Here is a 16,874-nt window from a genome sequence, read left to right on the forward strand (position 1 = left end):
GGTTTGCTCCTAACAGCTGGCCTTGGGTCAGTTTGGAGCTTTCCTCTGCTTCTTGATCTAGATTTGACTCAGGAAGTGATAGCTGATCTCAGAGAAGCACCAAACGTTTTATCATTGGTGAACTATTATTATTAATTACTGCAGGATTGAGGCCTGATGAGTGTTTACTTAAATGACTGATGGCCAGATTTGAGATTGCAGAGGATCTCAGCATGCATCATGCTTGCCAGTACAACAGCAGCATTTACACCATTATAGGTGCCGAACATTCACCGTTCCATGGACTAACTGCTCTTAATGCTAAGAGATTGTTGGTTTCGGACGCTTTATCCTGCTGCTTTTCGAAGCATCTCTGCTGACTTCACATGCACATTGTTCTGCTCTATACCTTTAATTAATCCTGTATCAGCAAGAGCATCCTTTATATTTATAAATATATATACTCTGCATGCTCAGGTGGCTCATTGTTAAGAAACCTTGAAAAGGTTGAATAAATAAACCTTATATTTATTGATCTTCTTTTCTATTTAGGGAAAAGTCAAGGTGAGCACAAAACTTGTGTCATTAAGCTCCTATAGTGTGGCATATTCGACATAAGGAAAAAAAAGAGATTCTTAATGACACCTGATTTGTTTAATCACTTAAAATGTGTTAAACTTGGTTGTCCTCTCGTTTAAAGTTAGTTTAGCAGAATATTTGGCTTCTGATTTAGTATTAGTGATATTTCCTTAACTGCAATTGACTCTGACCTGCTTTTGTGAGGATACTAGTTGAGAGTTTGACATGCTGAGCTGAGCCATCTGCTCTGTGTTTTGGTCTGACTGAGTGATTTCTCTGCAGCAGGGACCCCGAGGAGACAAAGGACCTCGAGGTGACAGGGTAAGTCCAACTGTATCTCTGCTGCCGCTGCCTTCGATCCCAGGACCAAATCCAAACATGTGCTTTAATTTATTGTTTTTATTTATGCAGCATCTTTGGCCCTAGTGTTTGTTGACATCATTTGACCTATTAACCTCAGAAGGCCACTCCCCCATTGTTTACATCACCCATAGCCTATGTGCTGACGAGGATGAGGCAAAAATAATAGATCAGCATATACGACTGAAGTGATTCGTTTTATATTTAGTATTTGATTTGTATGGTTTTGTTTGATCTTTGTCTATTTAAGATGTCTAAGATTAATTTATTGATTGAATAGATTTCAAGTAATCGTTCTGTTCCCGTGTTCCTGCCTTCACTCACTGTATCATCATGTGCTTTACAGGGTCCTCAGGGCCCAGACGGCAGAGATGGCAAACCCGGACTCCCTGGCCCCGCTGGCCCCCCTGGTCCCCCTGGACTCGGAGGAGTAAGCGCACTATTTACTAGCTGTGACAATCAACGTGGACTGAGTGTGTTCAAAGCAAAATGGGGTCCCAAATCTTTAGTGACGCCGTACAGGCTGCAAAATGGCTTGAGATATTTGATTTGATGCAAACTGTGCAGAATGCAGCAATGGTTTGTGTGTGTGTGCATGCGTGTGTTATGTATGAATCTGACCCACATTAGGCTGTGACACACTCCTTGCTAACACTATTTATTTTTTCCCCAATCTGCTGAGTCACCCCTTTTGTTACTTCCTGTAACCCCAAGAGCCCTTGCTCCTTAATATGACCCCACAACACATGTGTCTTTTACACGCGTTACTAGTGCTATTATTTAAATAAAAACAATGTTTATGTACAGTTTTGTTGAAGACAAGCTTAGTAGTTTACAAAGCTGGCTACAATGAACATTTCATGATCTAATTGAAGTGAGTGAATGCTCTGCTTTTACTCTGTACTAGTATTTTTTTAGATGTGTTAATGTTTGTTTTTTGCCTTTTCAACAGAACTTTGCTGCTCAGTATGATCATTCTAAAGGTCCCGACGCCGGCCCTGGACCCATGGTGAGGCCTCCTCTCGCACAGCCACACTCATCCTTACCTCTCTGTTTAGTGATTTTTGAATATTAAGTCACCTCTTAAGTCCCCACAGTTGCATTCATTACGTTCCGTTCATAAATAACGTACGTCTTTGTCCTTTTCCAGGGTCTGATGGGTTCTAGAGGCCCTGGCGGACCTCCTGGACCCCCTGTAAGTGAAAATGCAAATTCTCACCATTTACTTAAATTATAATCCTCGTAAACCTCGAGGCGATCTGTCTTCTGTCTACGATGTGACTAATTGCTGTGCTTCCTGTCACTCAACAGGGACCCCAAGGACACACAGGACATGCTGGTGAGCCTGGAGAGCCTGGTCAGAGTGTAAGATCCTCCTCTAATATATTCACAATTCCTTACTGTGTTGTGTTAATTAAACTCAGGTCACACCATGTTGATAGTTGAAATCATTTGTCACATATGAGATTTTCATAGCCATTGCTTTTTGCGTAATCTAGGGCCCCGTTGGTGCTCGTGGCCCCCCTGGACCCCCTGGCAAAGCTGGAGAGGATGTACGTATACACGCTTGATTTTTCTACAATAGTCCTCAGTCTTTTCAGGATTTGAGATGAGTTGATGGTACAAATCTGTGTTTTGTTCACACACACAGGGCAACAATGGCAGACCTGGCAAGCCTGGAGACAGAGGTGCCGCCGGCCCTCAGGTATGAGGTTCTTTTAACCAAAACATAGAGAATGGCACACAGGACACAAACAGACATTAGGTCTGGTGATCTAAAACATGTCATGGTGATGGTCTTTTTTTGTTGTTGCTGTGTATTGCAGGGCGCTCGTGGATTCCCCGGAACCCCTGGACTTCCAGGAATGAAGGGACACAGAGTGAGTGGTCACCTTTTTTCAGTGCTTGAGTACTTGTTTGGTCATCCCCACCTGCTCAGAGTAGCATACATTAGCAAAGAAATAGGGACTTCTGTGCAGAGATAATGGCTATCATGAAAGATTTTGCCACATTTACAATGAAAACTCGTGAACTCGTCCATATAAAGTTCCAGAATGCACCTCTTTTTGCATAATAACCATCATTGAGTGCTTAGGCTTAGTATATCTCTTCTCCCATGGTGGAAATTGTTAATAGAGAGATCAAGCAATCCTGTTTCATGTTTGTCTCCAATATCTAAAATGTCTAGAGACACACTATCATGACCTGACCTCAGTAAAGCATCTTCAAACTGTTCTTTCTGTATTTTTAGGGTTACACTGGTCTTGATGGACGCAAGGGAGAGGCTGGTGCTGCTGGCCTCAAGGTAAGAGGAGCATCTTCTGCAAGATTACTGATGTTCTTTATTTAATGAAGGAACTTAAACTACCTCCAAGAGAGCGTTCCTCTTCAGAGACCATAATCCGCCCTCTTCTGCTTCTCTTGTAGGGTGAGAATGGTGCCCATGGAGCTGCTGGAAGCCCTGGACTGGCTGTAAGTGCAAGATGCACCATGTATTGCATTATTTTAAAATCTAAATATATAATTTGATATAGTGAGATATTTTTCTCACCACTTTCGTTGCGTATACTCAATGCGTAGGGATCTCGTGGTATGGCTGGAGAGAGAGGTCGTCCTGGTCCTGCTGGGCCTGCTGGTGCTCGTGGTGCTGATGGCAATGTTGGACCCGCTGGTCCTGCTGTGAGTACTGAAGTTTGAAGTTCAGTGTACATCAATTGAAAACATTAAAAATGTAAATGTACAAGATTATAGCCATAGGCTAAATCCGGAGCTTTAATCCATATAGAAAAGGCCACCTTGGCCAACTAATTCTTGGACCCATATCAGACAAACACCATTTTATTCTGTGACCTTTATGTGAACTCTAATCTGCATGGCACACTGTATATTCTGATGTCATGTCTGCCGCCTCTCTCTGCAGGGTCCAGTTGGTGCTGCTGGTCCCCCAGGTTTCCCCGGCGGCCCCGGCCCCAAGGTGGGTGTGATGTCACTTCCTGTTCTTTTCACAAAAAAAGTGCCTTCCAAAGTGTCACAAAAGGGAAACACCTCACATGAACATACAGTACATCCACGCATCTTACCTACATAGCATCCTCAAGGGAATTATTTTCAGATATTTAGCAGCTGAACACAACTAAATTCCTTTGTTTTCGTTTTGAATGCTTCTTTTGCCATAGCGACGTCATGAAGTGATGACACACACACATATATATATTGTATGACTATAAATGTGTCTGAACTTGGCAGGGAGAGCTTGGACCTGCTGGATCTACTGGCCCAAGTGGACCCCAGGGATCTAGAGGAGAGCCTGGTCCCAATGGTGTTGTTGGCCCCGTTGGTCCCGCTGTAAGTAAACAAATGTTTTACAGACACCTTTCATGTATTTTGCAATTTTTGGTTTGTGAAAATGTTTGGAAGATTGGTTAGAAGTCTTCTTGTGTATCGGTATTATTAGTATTGTTGAATAGTATTGACATACAAAGTGATGTAATCAACATATAAATGATCAATTTTGACCTCTCTCTGAAAACATTCTATCATAGAGATAGAGATCTTAGTATAATTTTTTTGCATATGTTGAATATTTTTTTGTGCAGGTGTTGAATTAATTTTAATATTGTATAACTTTCTTTGATCTAGGGTAACCCTGGTGCCAATGGCCTGACTGGATCTAAGGGAGCCGCTGTAAGTATTTCATTTACACGGCAGTTTGAGTTCTTACATCATAAACACATAAATAATAGTAATAAATGGAACTGCAGGACATAATTTAGTGTCACTTAAACCTGGATGCAGTTTTATTTTATTTTCAGTGTTTCAGTGATACTGTGGTCTATGCTCACCTGTCTGTCATGGCTCTGATTTAGGGCACCCCTGGTGTTGCTGGAGCCCCTGGCTTCCCTGGACCAAGAGGAGGCGCTGGACCCCAGGGCCCTCAGGGTGCTGCTGGACCTAGAGGCCTTTCTGTGAGTCCACATCCACATAAACACCCACAAAAAAAGAGCATTTGTACCCAACTGTATTTAATTGTTATGGTGTCTGTTTTTTTAGGGAGATCCTGGTGCTCAGGGAGTTAAGGGAGATTCTGGCCCCAAAGGAGAGCCTGTAAGTAAACATTTTGGTAATGTTTGTCAGTTTCTAAGTTCATCAGAACTGCAGGCCCTCATCTTCTTTGTTTTTTTTTTTTCTATAGGGTAACTCTGGACCTCAGGGAGCCTCTGGACCTCAGGGTGAGGAGGGCAAGAGAGGACCCACTGGTGAGCTCGGTGCTACTGGCCCTGCTGGTGCCCGTGGAGCTAGAGTGAGTACCACTCGTGTTTTTTTTTCTGATATAGGCGATGTTGCACGCATCCAGATCCAGATCCACGGTCGTGGAATCGCCTGTTAACGTCTGTGTGTGTCTCCTATAGGGCGCTTCTGGAAGCCGTGGTATGCCTGGTGCTGATGGAAGATCTGGTCCCGCTGTAAGTATTTGAAAATAAAATTGGTTATCGTGCTGACATGCAAGTGGCTCAACATACCATCGCTCTAATTTGCTGATTATTTACCTGCCTATTTGACTCCATCTCGCAGGGCATGCCCGGCGGCCGTGGTGCTACTGGAGCCGGTGGACCTCGTGGACCCCCTGGAGATGCTGGTCGTGCTGGTGAGCCCGGCCCAGCTGGTCTCAGAGTGAGTCATTTGCTAAATACTGGGTTTTGAACAGGGACAGGTATCTGATCTTTATGTAGGCTCTCTTTTCAATCTATTAGATCAAAGTGATACCTCATATAAGATGAGATTCTATGTGTAATTATCAGTCTACATTCATATAAATGTTTAGGGACTAGCTGGTGCGTTTTGTTCTTTAATGTTATGGTTCAGATGGGTGGAGGGAAAAGAAATGTGGTGATGTATCACTGCTGCCATTTTTTGACGGATCACAGTACGTGACGGTAAATCACATGGTGTTAAATAATCGAAGCTACGATGGCCGAGTTCCACTTAGCTTCCTCAGTTTCAGGATGCATGCTTATTCACGTTACCCTGAACTGAATAGAGCTATCGTTTACACCTGTGGTTTTCCTGCCAAACCATGTCAAAATGGCTGCAAGGAGCTCTTTACCCTACATTTTGAGATGGACAATAGCACAGCACAATAGAAGTTATAAGTGATATAAAGTCCCAAGTTATATAATGTCACAAACTAAGTGATTTGCCTTGTATGGGCAATGGAATCCAAGATGTTAGTGAAAGGTAGTTAGCTTGAGGTGACAACTGTAACAGTACAGCTGAATAAATTCATAAATATTAGTGACTGAGAGTTGTGTGTCTTCCATAGGGTCTCCCCGGAAGCCCTGGAAGCTCTGGACCCCCAGGAAAAGAGGGACCCGCTGTAAGTAAAACCAGAATTTCATAATAAAAAACACATTTTGCAAGCACAGCTGTAATGTTTATGAGCATGTTTGCCTACCAAAACTTCACTGGGCATCACCTCCTCTTCCTCCCTCATCTCCCTGTTTCCTATTACAGGGTCCTTCTGGACAAGATGGTCGCTCTGGACCTCCCGGCCCAACTGGACCTAGAGGCCAGCCAGGAAACATTGGCTTCCCTGGACCCAAAGGAAACTCTGTGAGTACAAATAAAGCTCAGACCCAACAGAGAAAGCCAATAATTTCTCATTATACCTGTGCATAACCAAACTTTTGCCTCCGTCAGGGTGAGGCTGGCAAGCCTGGCGAGAAGGGAGCCACTGGCCCCACTGGACTGAGAGTAAGTGAAAAGAAAAACTAAAATATAAACATGAAGGACATTTAACATCCATACGCATCTAACATGTTCCTATTTTGTTTTTCAGGGATCTCCTGGACCTGATGGAAACAATGGAGCCACTGGTGCTATGGGACCATCTGTAAGTATCTTTATATGCTGTATTCATTTTGTATTTCATTTTCATGCAGTACATTCATAATGCGAAAAGATCTGCTTTTAACATTGGTACTCCCTCTTCCTTTCTACAGGGCGGTGCTGGTGAGAAGGGAGAGCAGGGTCCCTCTGGAGCTCCTGGCTTCCAGGTTTGGATCCGCCATCTTTCTCTATTAAATATCAACAAATTTAGAGAAACAGCGCTTTATTTTCTGGCCTTCCAGCCAGTGTGTGATTTGTTGATGCCTTTTCACTACAGTGAAATGGCCAAACGTAGAGATGTTAACTAATATCACCTCCTCCCATGATGCTGATGTTGCTTCTTGACATATTTCAGGGTCTGCCCGGCCCCGCTGGATCTGCTGGAGAGGGTGGCAAGCCCGGAAACAGAGTAAGTAAGACACATACACATACACAGCAAGTTCAACCATGACAAACAGTGAATCTGCAGTTCCATCCTATAGCTGTACATCTCTAATCTGCCACCGATTTCACTATAGGGTATCCCAGGAGACCAGGGAACTGCTGGACCTGCTGGTGCCAGAGTGAGTTCACCTTCTCATGTCTTTGCATTCAAAATTCACACACTAACTATTGTCTTTTTGCACCAAATGACTCAATACTATTTTCTAATTGTCTTATATAATTTATAAAACAAACACGCTCAGTCATTACAGTTGCTGAAGATATACATACTGACTACATCTGCTTGTTCCTCCAGGGAGAGCGTGGTAACAACGGTGTTGCTGGATCTTCTGGACCTCAGGGACCAATGGGAACCCGTGGACCTGCTGGCCCCCCTGGAACCGATGGTGGCAAGGTTAGACGATGTGCCATAGCTGGGCCCTGTTATTGATGCTGAAAATAGCAGTTTACTGACATCAGACCTTATTGGTGCTTATAGGATCATCTTTGTTCGATATGAAAAATGAACCAGAGTTTGTTGTGCCTGTTCCCAGGGAGAGAATGGCGCTGCTGGAGCTGCTGGTGGCCCTGGACACCAGGGACCTGGTGGCATGCCTGGTGAGCGTGGAGCCGCTGGTACTCCTGGACCCAAGGGAGAGAAGGTAAGTTCCAAAAATATACCAACGGCAAATTTCGTAGATTTTATCCCTCAAAATAACTGGTTTGTTGATACGAATGGGTTTCTTCTCTATAATTCTCTTCCATTTTCTCCCTCTACAGGGAGAGCTCGGACACAAAGGACCCGATGGCAACGTTGGAAGAGATGGTTCCCGTGTAAGTTAAACTCACTTATCCTCAACTCTGTAAATAAAAAAAATGAAGGCATTCATTTTAGGGCTTTAAGAGTTGTCATCTGTGCCTTAGTCTAAGTGCCTCTCTCTTTCTAGGGTCTCCCCGGACCCGCTGGACCTCCTGGACCCACTGGAGCCAATGGTGATAAGGTAAGTTGGAAATGTGTAAATATTTATCCTCTACTACGGAACAAAATCTTAGAGGAAACCACGTGTAACGTGTACATATTGAAGACTTAGTCTGTAAACACAGACGGATATCGTGTGGCTTTAGCGTTACCTAAAAATGGCTGCCACCAAGGTCATTTAAGATGACCAACGCCTGCACTATTGACTTACAAGCAAAGCCAGATCAAATCGCTGTTCGAATGTTATAACGGACGAACAAACCCGCATCTTATGTTAGGACCACTCCTCCGAAGCAGTGATCGAAGATGCCCCCAATTTGACAAAAATGTCTGAAGATAGAACCTCAACACTGCCACCTGATGGCTATTTCACAATATTACACCAATGACACCAACTACTGTGATAAGATAACATAATAATGAATGCAGAAATGTTTTCTTTGTAATTGTATGCAGTTCTAATCAGTAGTGTTTGGCCCTGCATTGGTTGAGCAGGTATATATATCAAATAATAACAATAGTTTTTGTTGATTTTGCGTCACTTCTAATATGTTTGTATAGCTGCGTAGGCACTTAAATGAAATGAGTTAAACTTTTTTGTTTGAACTAAAACTATTAGAATATCTAAACATCTATAAATGTTATAAGCTAGTAGAGTATATTATGTTATTGTGAAGGTTTAGGTGTGTAGGAAATGCTCAAAGGACAATGTTGAGCTAATGAATCACACTTTTTCGCTCCTGCAGGGTGAATCTGGTTCTTTTGGACCTTCTGGCCCTGCTGGACCTCGTGGAGCCTCTGTAAGTAGCTTCATCATAACATATCATCTGAGATACTTCATGACATGAGGTCTTAACACAATATTCAACCATTTTGTTTTGACCAACTGCCTTTTGTTCACAGGGAGAGCGTGGAGAGGTTGGACCTGCTGGAGCTCCCGGATTCGCTGGACCCCCTGTAAGATAGCAGGCAGTCACCTTGTGGAACAATCTAGTGCATGCACATACTGTTTGAACACACAAACATTCATCCACCACTCTCCTCCCCCACAGGGTTCTGATGGTCAGGCTGGAGCAAGAGGAGAGCGTGGACCCGGTGGAGTTAAGGGAGAGGTTGGACCCGGTGGGCCCGCTGGACCCGCTGGACAGTCTGGACCTGCCGTGAGTACCATTCACACTGGACACATACAGGACATACATTTGCACCTGAATGAGCTAGATCTGATAAACCAGACAACAACACAAGGAGCAGCAGAACGTTAATCAGACTTTCAAATCAGCGTCACGGTGTGAGACCATCTTACTTTGGTTATCTTTTAATTCATATGATATTAAACCCCAGTTTCATAAAATATAGGAGTTCCCATTTATGACGCAATCTGAAAATCATATGGAATTAAATGTCTAATTTGTGTTGTTGTGTATCTAGGGTCCTTCTGGCCCTGCTGGACCTTCTGGTGCCCGTGGAGACACTGGTCCCGCTGTGAGTATCAGAACTTATCCTAATCTCAATAATTGTATCCATGAACACACGCTTACATTAGCTGTACAGGAACACTCACAAGTTCTCCATGACAGCTGTGTAACTTTTCAATGTGTGTTTCTGATGTCAGGGTCTCACTGGTTTCCCTGGTATTGCTGGCCGAGTTGGTCCCGCTGGTCCCGCTGTGAGTATCAATGTTATATATGAATATATATATATATATATATATACAGACTATAATTCTGCACACACATTCAGACATTTGACATTAACTCACTCTTTCTCTTCAGGGCATTGTTGGACCTCCTGGTGCCGCCGGTCCCGCCGGTAAGGATGGTCCTCGTGGCCTCCGTGGTGATTCTGGTTCCGCTGGTTCTCCTGGAGAGCAGGGTATGGTTGGACCATCAGGTCTGGCTGGAGAGAAAGGACCCTCTGGAGAGTCTGGTCCCCCTGTAAGTCCTGTTTGTTTTACCTGATGATAAACAATCATGAAATCATGAAACTATGAAGCACAAAAATATGACTGACAGTAAACATTCAGCCTACTACAAATAAATGTTCTGTGTCTGTTTAGGGTCCACCTGGTGCCCCTGGTACCACTGGTCCTCTTGGTCTCCAAGGATTCGTTGGTCTGCCTGGTGCTAGAGGAGATCGTGGTCTGCCTGGTGGTGCTGGTGGTTTGGTAAGCAACACTTTGTCACACCTGTTCGAAAGATCGCCCACCATCATTTAGTTTATATCATTATATATTATATTACAATATATTACATTATATTGTATGAAAGGCAAATTATTGGAGCTGTCCCAATGTATGTGGTTTCATCTGATCAATCAACAAATACGCAAACGTAAAAACCCTTAAAAAAGAGCTTTATGAAGGATTTTAAACACTTGCATATCCATATTAGAAAAATATAAATATTACACAAATGTGTGGCCGCCGTCATTATTACCATAATACCGGCTAATTTGAATGAAAAAAGATCATACATGCATTGCATACATACTATATCTGATGCAAAATAATATATTTAAAGAATAATAATAATAATAATAAAAATATTTGACCCCATTGTCCTCATCCTATTACAGGGAGAAGCTGGTAGAGTTGGACCTGCTGGTCCCCCTGGAGCCCGTGGCCCTGCCGGAAACATTGGTATGCCTGGTATGACCGGAGCTCAGGGAGAGGCTGGACGTGAGGTAAGGCTTTTACAAACAGACCCAATACACCATCAATGACTAGTTTTGAACAAGGGTTGAGAGACAACAGACTCCCATCAACATTTATGGAAACTGTAATATTCTTTGCTATCCACAGGGTAACTCTGGTAATGATGGACCTCCTGGCCGTCCTGGTATTGCTGGATTCAAGGTATTGCCCCTAAATGCATCTCAATGCATTTTTGGATAACAACATACACACACACACACACACACACACACACACACACACACACACAGACCTATATGATCTGACCTGTATATACTGTTTCCCACCATGCTTAGGGAGACCGTGGTGAGCCTGGACCTGCTGGTTCTATGGGACTTGCTGGTTCCCCCGGACCCGCTGGACAGTCTGGAGCTGCTGGTAGACCCGGAAACCGTGGAGAATCTGTACGTTTTTGAATCATTTAGATCCCTAAAATGACCTTTGAAAAATTCCGTCATTGTTTTTTTTTTAATTATTATTCTCTTTTCTCATTTCTAGGGCCCATCTGGTTCCACTGGATCCGTTGGCCCCGCTGGAGCCAGAGGTGCACCTGTAAGTACAGGATACAATTATACCCATATAGTGGCAGAATAACCTTTTCTGACCATTTAAATATTACACAAATGTTATTTCGATCCATCTACATCCATAGCATGTTGGTATGAAAACTGCATTGTGTGGGTGTGTGTCATAGGGACCTGCTGGACCCCGTGGCGAGAAGGGAGTTGCTGGAGAAAAGGGAGAGAGAGGCCTGAAGGGTCTGCGTGGACATCCTGGTCTCCAGGGAATGCCTGGACCTTCTGTGAGTGATCTCGCAAAACAAAATTAGAACATTTACATCTCATTAACACTACCTTGTCATTCATTAATCTTCTCTCTGTTTTTTTTAGGGAGCCTCCGGTGACACTGGAAATGCTGGAGCTTCTGGACCTTCTGGACCCAGAGTGAGTGGAAACCTGATTTCTCACACGCAACACATCGATAGTTTTTATTGACTGAAAGTCAGTGTGCTTTTCAATACAAGACGAACTATTAATTACCTCTGTAGTATGATTCACATCTCATGTACTACACTTGTCAACATACCTACTTGTATAAATACCTGCATTTTCTCTGTTATGTTTCCTATGAAAGCACCAAATGCGGCACATACTAAAATTGTAGCCAGACACGATGCGTGATTGTCCATATGAAGACATGTCTGAATTATGTGATGATCCTCCTCTTCAGGGACCCTCTGGACCCCATGGACCCCCTGGTAAGGATGGTAGAGCCGGTGGCCATGGAACCATTGGTGCTCCTGGTGCTCGTGGACCCCCTGGATACCTTGGACCTGCTGTAAGCAAATTTACAATGTCCTTGTCAGATTAACCACATCATGTCATACACTATAATTAATTTTTTTTGGGAACTAGACCACTTAGGTCTGCTTTATACCAAAGGATTATCTAACCTGAGGTGCAAGCTGGTCATAAAATCCACTCTCTTGTCCATCTCAGGGTCCCGCTGGATCTCCTGGTCTGCCCGGACCTCCCGGCCCCTCTGGAGGTGGATATGATGTCTCCGGCTATGATGAGTACAGAGCTGACCAGCCTTCTCTGAGAGCTAAGGACTACGAGGTTGATGCCACCATCAAGTCCCTCAACACCCAGATTGAGAACCTGCTCACCCCTGAGGGATCCAGAAAGAACCCTGCCCGTACCTGCCGTGACATCAAGCTCAGCCACCCCGAATGGAGCAGTGGTAAGCTCACAGTGGGACTGATATACCCGAATATAAGGTTTTCATTTTTTTCAAGGGGCCCATATGTAATACGAGTTTGCTATCTTGCTACATTTTAGGTTTCTACTGGATTGACCCCAACCAGGGCTGCATGAATGATGCCATCAAGGTCTTCTGCGACTTCGACACCCGCGAGACCTGCATCCATGCCCACCCTGAGAGCATCGCCCGTAAGAACTGGTTCAGAAGCACCGAGGGCAAGAAGCACGTCTGGTTCGGAGAGACCATCAATGGAGGCACAGAGGTGAGCATCAGAGCTTAAGCACCACGAGGGATAAAAACAATACAATTACAATATTTCCTAATAATGCTGACGGTTTGGTCTTGCTCTCCCCGCAGTTCACCTACAACGACGAGAACGTCAGCTCACAGAGCATGGCCACCCAGCTGGCTTTCATGCGCCTGCTGTCCAACCAGGCCAGCCAGAACATCACCTACCACTGCAAGAACAGCGTTGCCTACATGGATGATGAGAGTGGCAATATGAAGAAGTCTGTTGTGCTCCAGGGCTCCAACGATGTTGAGCTGAGGGCCGAGGGCAACAGCCGCTTCACTTTCTCTGTGCTGGAGGACGGCTGCACTGTGAGTACCTCTTTGCTTCCTTGGTCTTTGCTCCTGTCATTAATACAGTTTAGTTTGTTTTTTTTCCTTGTGAGAGAGACAAATTATTCTGTAGATGAACAGTAAAAATTAGATCAGACAAAGCTGTCTAACAGACAGGTGATTATGAGTAGTCTTATGCCACATTGGCACTTTCCTGAAACTCTTTTTCCTTCACTGCCCCTGCAGAGACACACCGGTGAATGGAGCAAGACAGTCATTGAGTACAGAACAAATAAACCATCTCGCCTGCCCATCCTCGACATTGCACCTTTGGACATTGGTGGAGCTGAACAGGAGTTTGGTTTGGACATTGGCCCAGTCTGTTTCAAATAAATAGACTCATGATAAATTAACACCAAAAGAGAGAAAGAACGAAAAAAAAACAAAATCTCTGCCCTTCTTTCTGTGTTGTTTTTTTTATACTGAATGCTGATTTCTCTCTGCACATCCACTTGCTTAAGATGGGCAACAATCGGAGAGGACTGAAAGGACTGAATGGAGCGTTTGTGCAATGCAAATTAATACAGCAACCCAAAGGGACGCGGGAAAACACCATGTTGTGGGACATCATGTCATCCTTTTGTAAAAAATAAAAGAAGTGTAATAAAAACGCTGAAAGTACGCATCACTTTGTGGTCTTTGTATATCTTCCAAAGAGGAGGTTTAAAACCACAATTTCCATGAAAAAAGGTTTAAACTACCTCATGCCTGTACCTAAAGAAAATACTATTGACAAACTGGGGTCCACAACTGAGATGTCAAGACTTCTAATGCTTCAAGCTTTGTCCCATATCGGAAGGTGCTCAGTTACTTGAAGTCAAGATCTTTGGTGCTAATATGCAGCTGTGGAGTGAACCACTTTTTACTGTATTACTTTGTATTGACGTATGAGGAGTCTTGCATTCGTCCCCTGATACTCCCCCACTTTAAGCAGGTGGAATGTTCCTAAATCTTTAATATCTGGTTTTTTATTTTCTTTCGTTTTGTTCTTTTTTTGTTTTGTTTTGTCAAGAAGGTTTTTTTTTCCTTTTGTTTGTTTGTTTTGGTTTTATTCCTTTTTTTTTTTGTTCAGGCTTTTTAACTCTTCAAATCCCACACCCAGTGTTCATACTGACACATATTTCATCCAATTCTGAACAGGTTTTTAGTCGGCCTCTCTCTCTCTCTCAAAAAAAAAATGACGCCACAAAGTCTATTGTACCTATTTTGTATATGTGAGATGTTTAAATAAATTGTGAAAAGTTCTGAAATAAAGCATGTCCAATGTTCCAAAAACACACAACTCAGTGACTTAAGTGCTTTCATGTTTTAATGACACCAGTGAAGGTGTGTCACTGTATTTTGGTTCTAGTTTGGCTGATGACTTACAGATCATCCTTGACTTAAACATCTTCCTTTGGTGAAAGCACAGCCATATTCTGATTTTCCTCCCCCCCCCCCCCCTTTATCTTGCTTTTTTCAACAGTACATTTGATTTCAATGTACGGACAAATTTCTGTTTACACTGTCCATGCCAATGTGTGATTACTAACGTGCATTGTTTCTTGTAAATATGCATCTTTTTTTTCTCTTGCATAATACAGCTTTTGCATCCAAATAAATTTCTGTGGTTTGGATCAAGGCTTGGATTGCAGTGATGCATGCACACAGACATGTGGGATTATGGGGAAACCTGCAGAAAATGTCTCATTTTGCTACCTTTTCAGACACTGAGAATTTGGTTGACGTGACTGGGATATATGTACTGTAGACTTTGTGAAAATCATAACATGCAGAACTTTCAATGACCACTGGGTGGTGGTGTGGCATACTTTTGTTTGTATAGTTTGCCCTTAAGGGGCTGTGGAATAAGCAAATAATCTTTGATCACTGTGCAAAGGAAGACTACAGATGTACAGTGTCTTATGCACACAGTCGATATCAAAACCGAAGCGTCGTCTTTTAACAGTACAGACATTGTGGTTCAAACAATTATACCCTACAATACAGTGACAAAGCGTAAATGAAATGCATCCGGTGTATGGTGAAGCATATTTATTGCTCTGTACTTCACAGTTCATGCCACCCTGCTTTTATTCATTGACCTTGTTATACTTTCCCCTGACAGATTTAGATGCAAATTAGAAACCTTTACTTTGAAAGCCTAATGGCTGGTCCGTAAAAAATAAAAAAAAAGATCTTATGACAGATTAAAATGCCAAACAACACAGTGGGATTATTATGACGAGGTGTGGCCTCTAGGGCAATAAGTTGTGACCCTTTTGTTGATTCCTTTATTCTATACACAAGACTCCCCATAGACCAACGTGTTCTCTTTTGCTGGAGTACAATCAAACTCCTGGTTGTCTGCACTGTTATAAATGCACCATGTGACCCTAGTATTAACTAAAAACCTGTCTTTAAGATAAGGCTAAAAAGATTAGGTATTAGGAGCTGACTTAGATAATACTGTACTTACAAGCTGTGCATTGCATACAACCATTTGACACAGAGAGACTGAAGAGGCTTTTTGAGCCTATTGTGGTGATGACGTCATCATCTATTTCAGTCTTGCGCAAAAGTTATCTTAAAATTATTAGGTCTACCTTGACAATTAAAACATCAAAATCCAGAAATGATCAGTATGCCTAATAAATATGTTTAACTTTTTCTTATAAATGGCTGCCTTAACAAAAGAAAACAGACAACAGTCAGTATATCCTGAGCAGCTTTAACGTGACAGACGACATAACAGGGACTGAAATGCTATAACCGGGATAGTTTTTTTATTTAAAATTATTGTATTTGTATTGTTATTAAAAAAAAAAAAAAAAGTCAGAAAAACTTTGCTAAAACAAAAAGCATAGTGTGGCACAATGTATGATTTCAACCTTCAAATAATGTCTCCAAAATGATTTTGATGGTACATCGACTTAGATCAGGGTGTAAGCCTTCCCTGTCCCTGTCAGCAGGGCTGCATCATATTTATTTGCATGATGGGATTTCTGCTTTTTCCATGTTCACAAAAAGAACTACAAAACTTTGGCATAAACCACGCCTCTGTGGGAGAGGGAGGAGTCTTGTCAATTCACTTGTCTCACCATTGGGTGTCACTAATTCATACTTTTCAGACCTTTAACTTATTTTGAATGTACATTATAGCCTCTTTTTTGTCACTTTCTCCTGTTTTTTTTTTTGTTTTTTTTTGGTATGGTTGCACGATAGCTTCTTCTTTGTCGTCGTCTTCTTTCAGCTTCTCCATTTGCTACATGATCATCTGCTTAAACTGAAAAGAGAGCTAAATAATAATAATAATAATAATAATAATAAGAAGAAGAAGAATAAGAATAAGAATAAGAATAAGAATAAGAATAAGAATAAGAATAAGAATATAATAAGAATAATAATAATAATTATTATTATTCTTATTTATTATTATATTATAATATAATATTATTTATAATACTTGTTTTGTTTTGCTTTTGCACCTGCACCTGTTATTTAGCAGCGGTAAATAATGCTGCTTAAGGCGGCGCCGCACGCGGCAGACGCACGCGGCAGACGAGGCAGGTGGTGCAGCGGGAGGAGCGAGCAGCGAGCGCAGTCGCTTGT

General features: G+C 42.6%; 1 protein-coding gene across 1 annotated transcript; it reads left to right on the forward strand.

Annotated features, from left to right (window-relative positions):
- Positions 1-756: 756 nt before the first annotated feature.
- On the forward strand, positions 757-13,904 carry col1a2 (collagen, type I, alpha 2). The gene is made up of 48 exons (XM_083899745.1): positions 757-879; positions 1,265-1,348; positions 1,871-1,927; positions 2,069-2,113; positions 2,230-2,283; positions 2,418-2,471; positions 2,570-2,623; positions 2,745-2,798; positions 3,170-3,223; positions 3,346-3,390; positions 3,499-3,597; positions 3,839-3,892; positions 4,165-4,263; positions 4,558-4,602; positions 4,785-4,883; positions 4,969-5,022; positions 5,111-5,218; positions 5,328-5,381; positions 5,491-5,589; positions 6,239-6,292; positions 6,430-6,528; positions 6,616-6,669; positions 6,755-6,808; positions 6,918-6,971; positions 7,160-7,213; positions 7,323-7,367; positions 7,544-7,642; positions 7,782-7,889; positions 8,008-8,061; positions 8,175-8,228; positions 8,953-9,006; positions 9,110-9,163; positions 9,259-9,366; positions 9,635-9,688; positions 9,819-9,872; positions 9,979-10,140; positions 10,263-10,370; positions 10,781-10,888; positions 11,007-11,060; positions 11,195-11,302; positions 11,397-11,450; positions 11,593-11,700; positions 11,789-11,842; positions 12,129-12,236; positions 12,398-12,641; positions 12,740-12,924; positions 13,020-13,262; positions 13,470-13,904. The coding sequence occupies exons 3-48, from the start codon at positions 1,925-1,927 to the stop codon at positions 13,614-13,616; spliced, it is 3,810 nt and encodes a 1,269-aa protein (XP_083755871.1). The 5' UTR covers positions 757-879; positions 1,265-1,348; positions 1,871-1,924; the 3' UTR covers positions 13,617-13,904.
- The last annotated feature ends 2,970 nt before the right edge of the window (positions 13,905-16,874 follow it).

This window comes from Microchirus variegatus (assembly GCF_963457635.1).
Source record: "Microchirus variegatus genome assembly, chromosome: 13".
Classification (NCBI taxonomy): Eukaryota; Metazoa; Chordata; class Actinopteri; order Pleuronectiformes; family Soleidae; genus Microchirus; species Microchirus variegatus.

Coding starts and splice junctions, on each gene's coding strand:
- col1a2 (XM_083899745.1), top strand. Junction 5,023..5,110: donor CTGGCCCCAAAGGAGAGCCT/GTAAGTAAACAT, acceptor TTTTTTCTATAG/GGTAACTCTGGACCTCAGGG. Junction 5,590..6,238: donor CCGGCCCAGCTGGTCTCAGA/GTGAGTCATTTG, acceptor TGTCTTCCATAG/GGTCTCCCCGGAAGCCCTGG.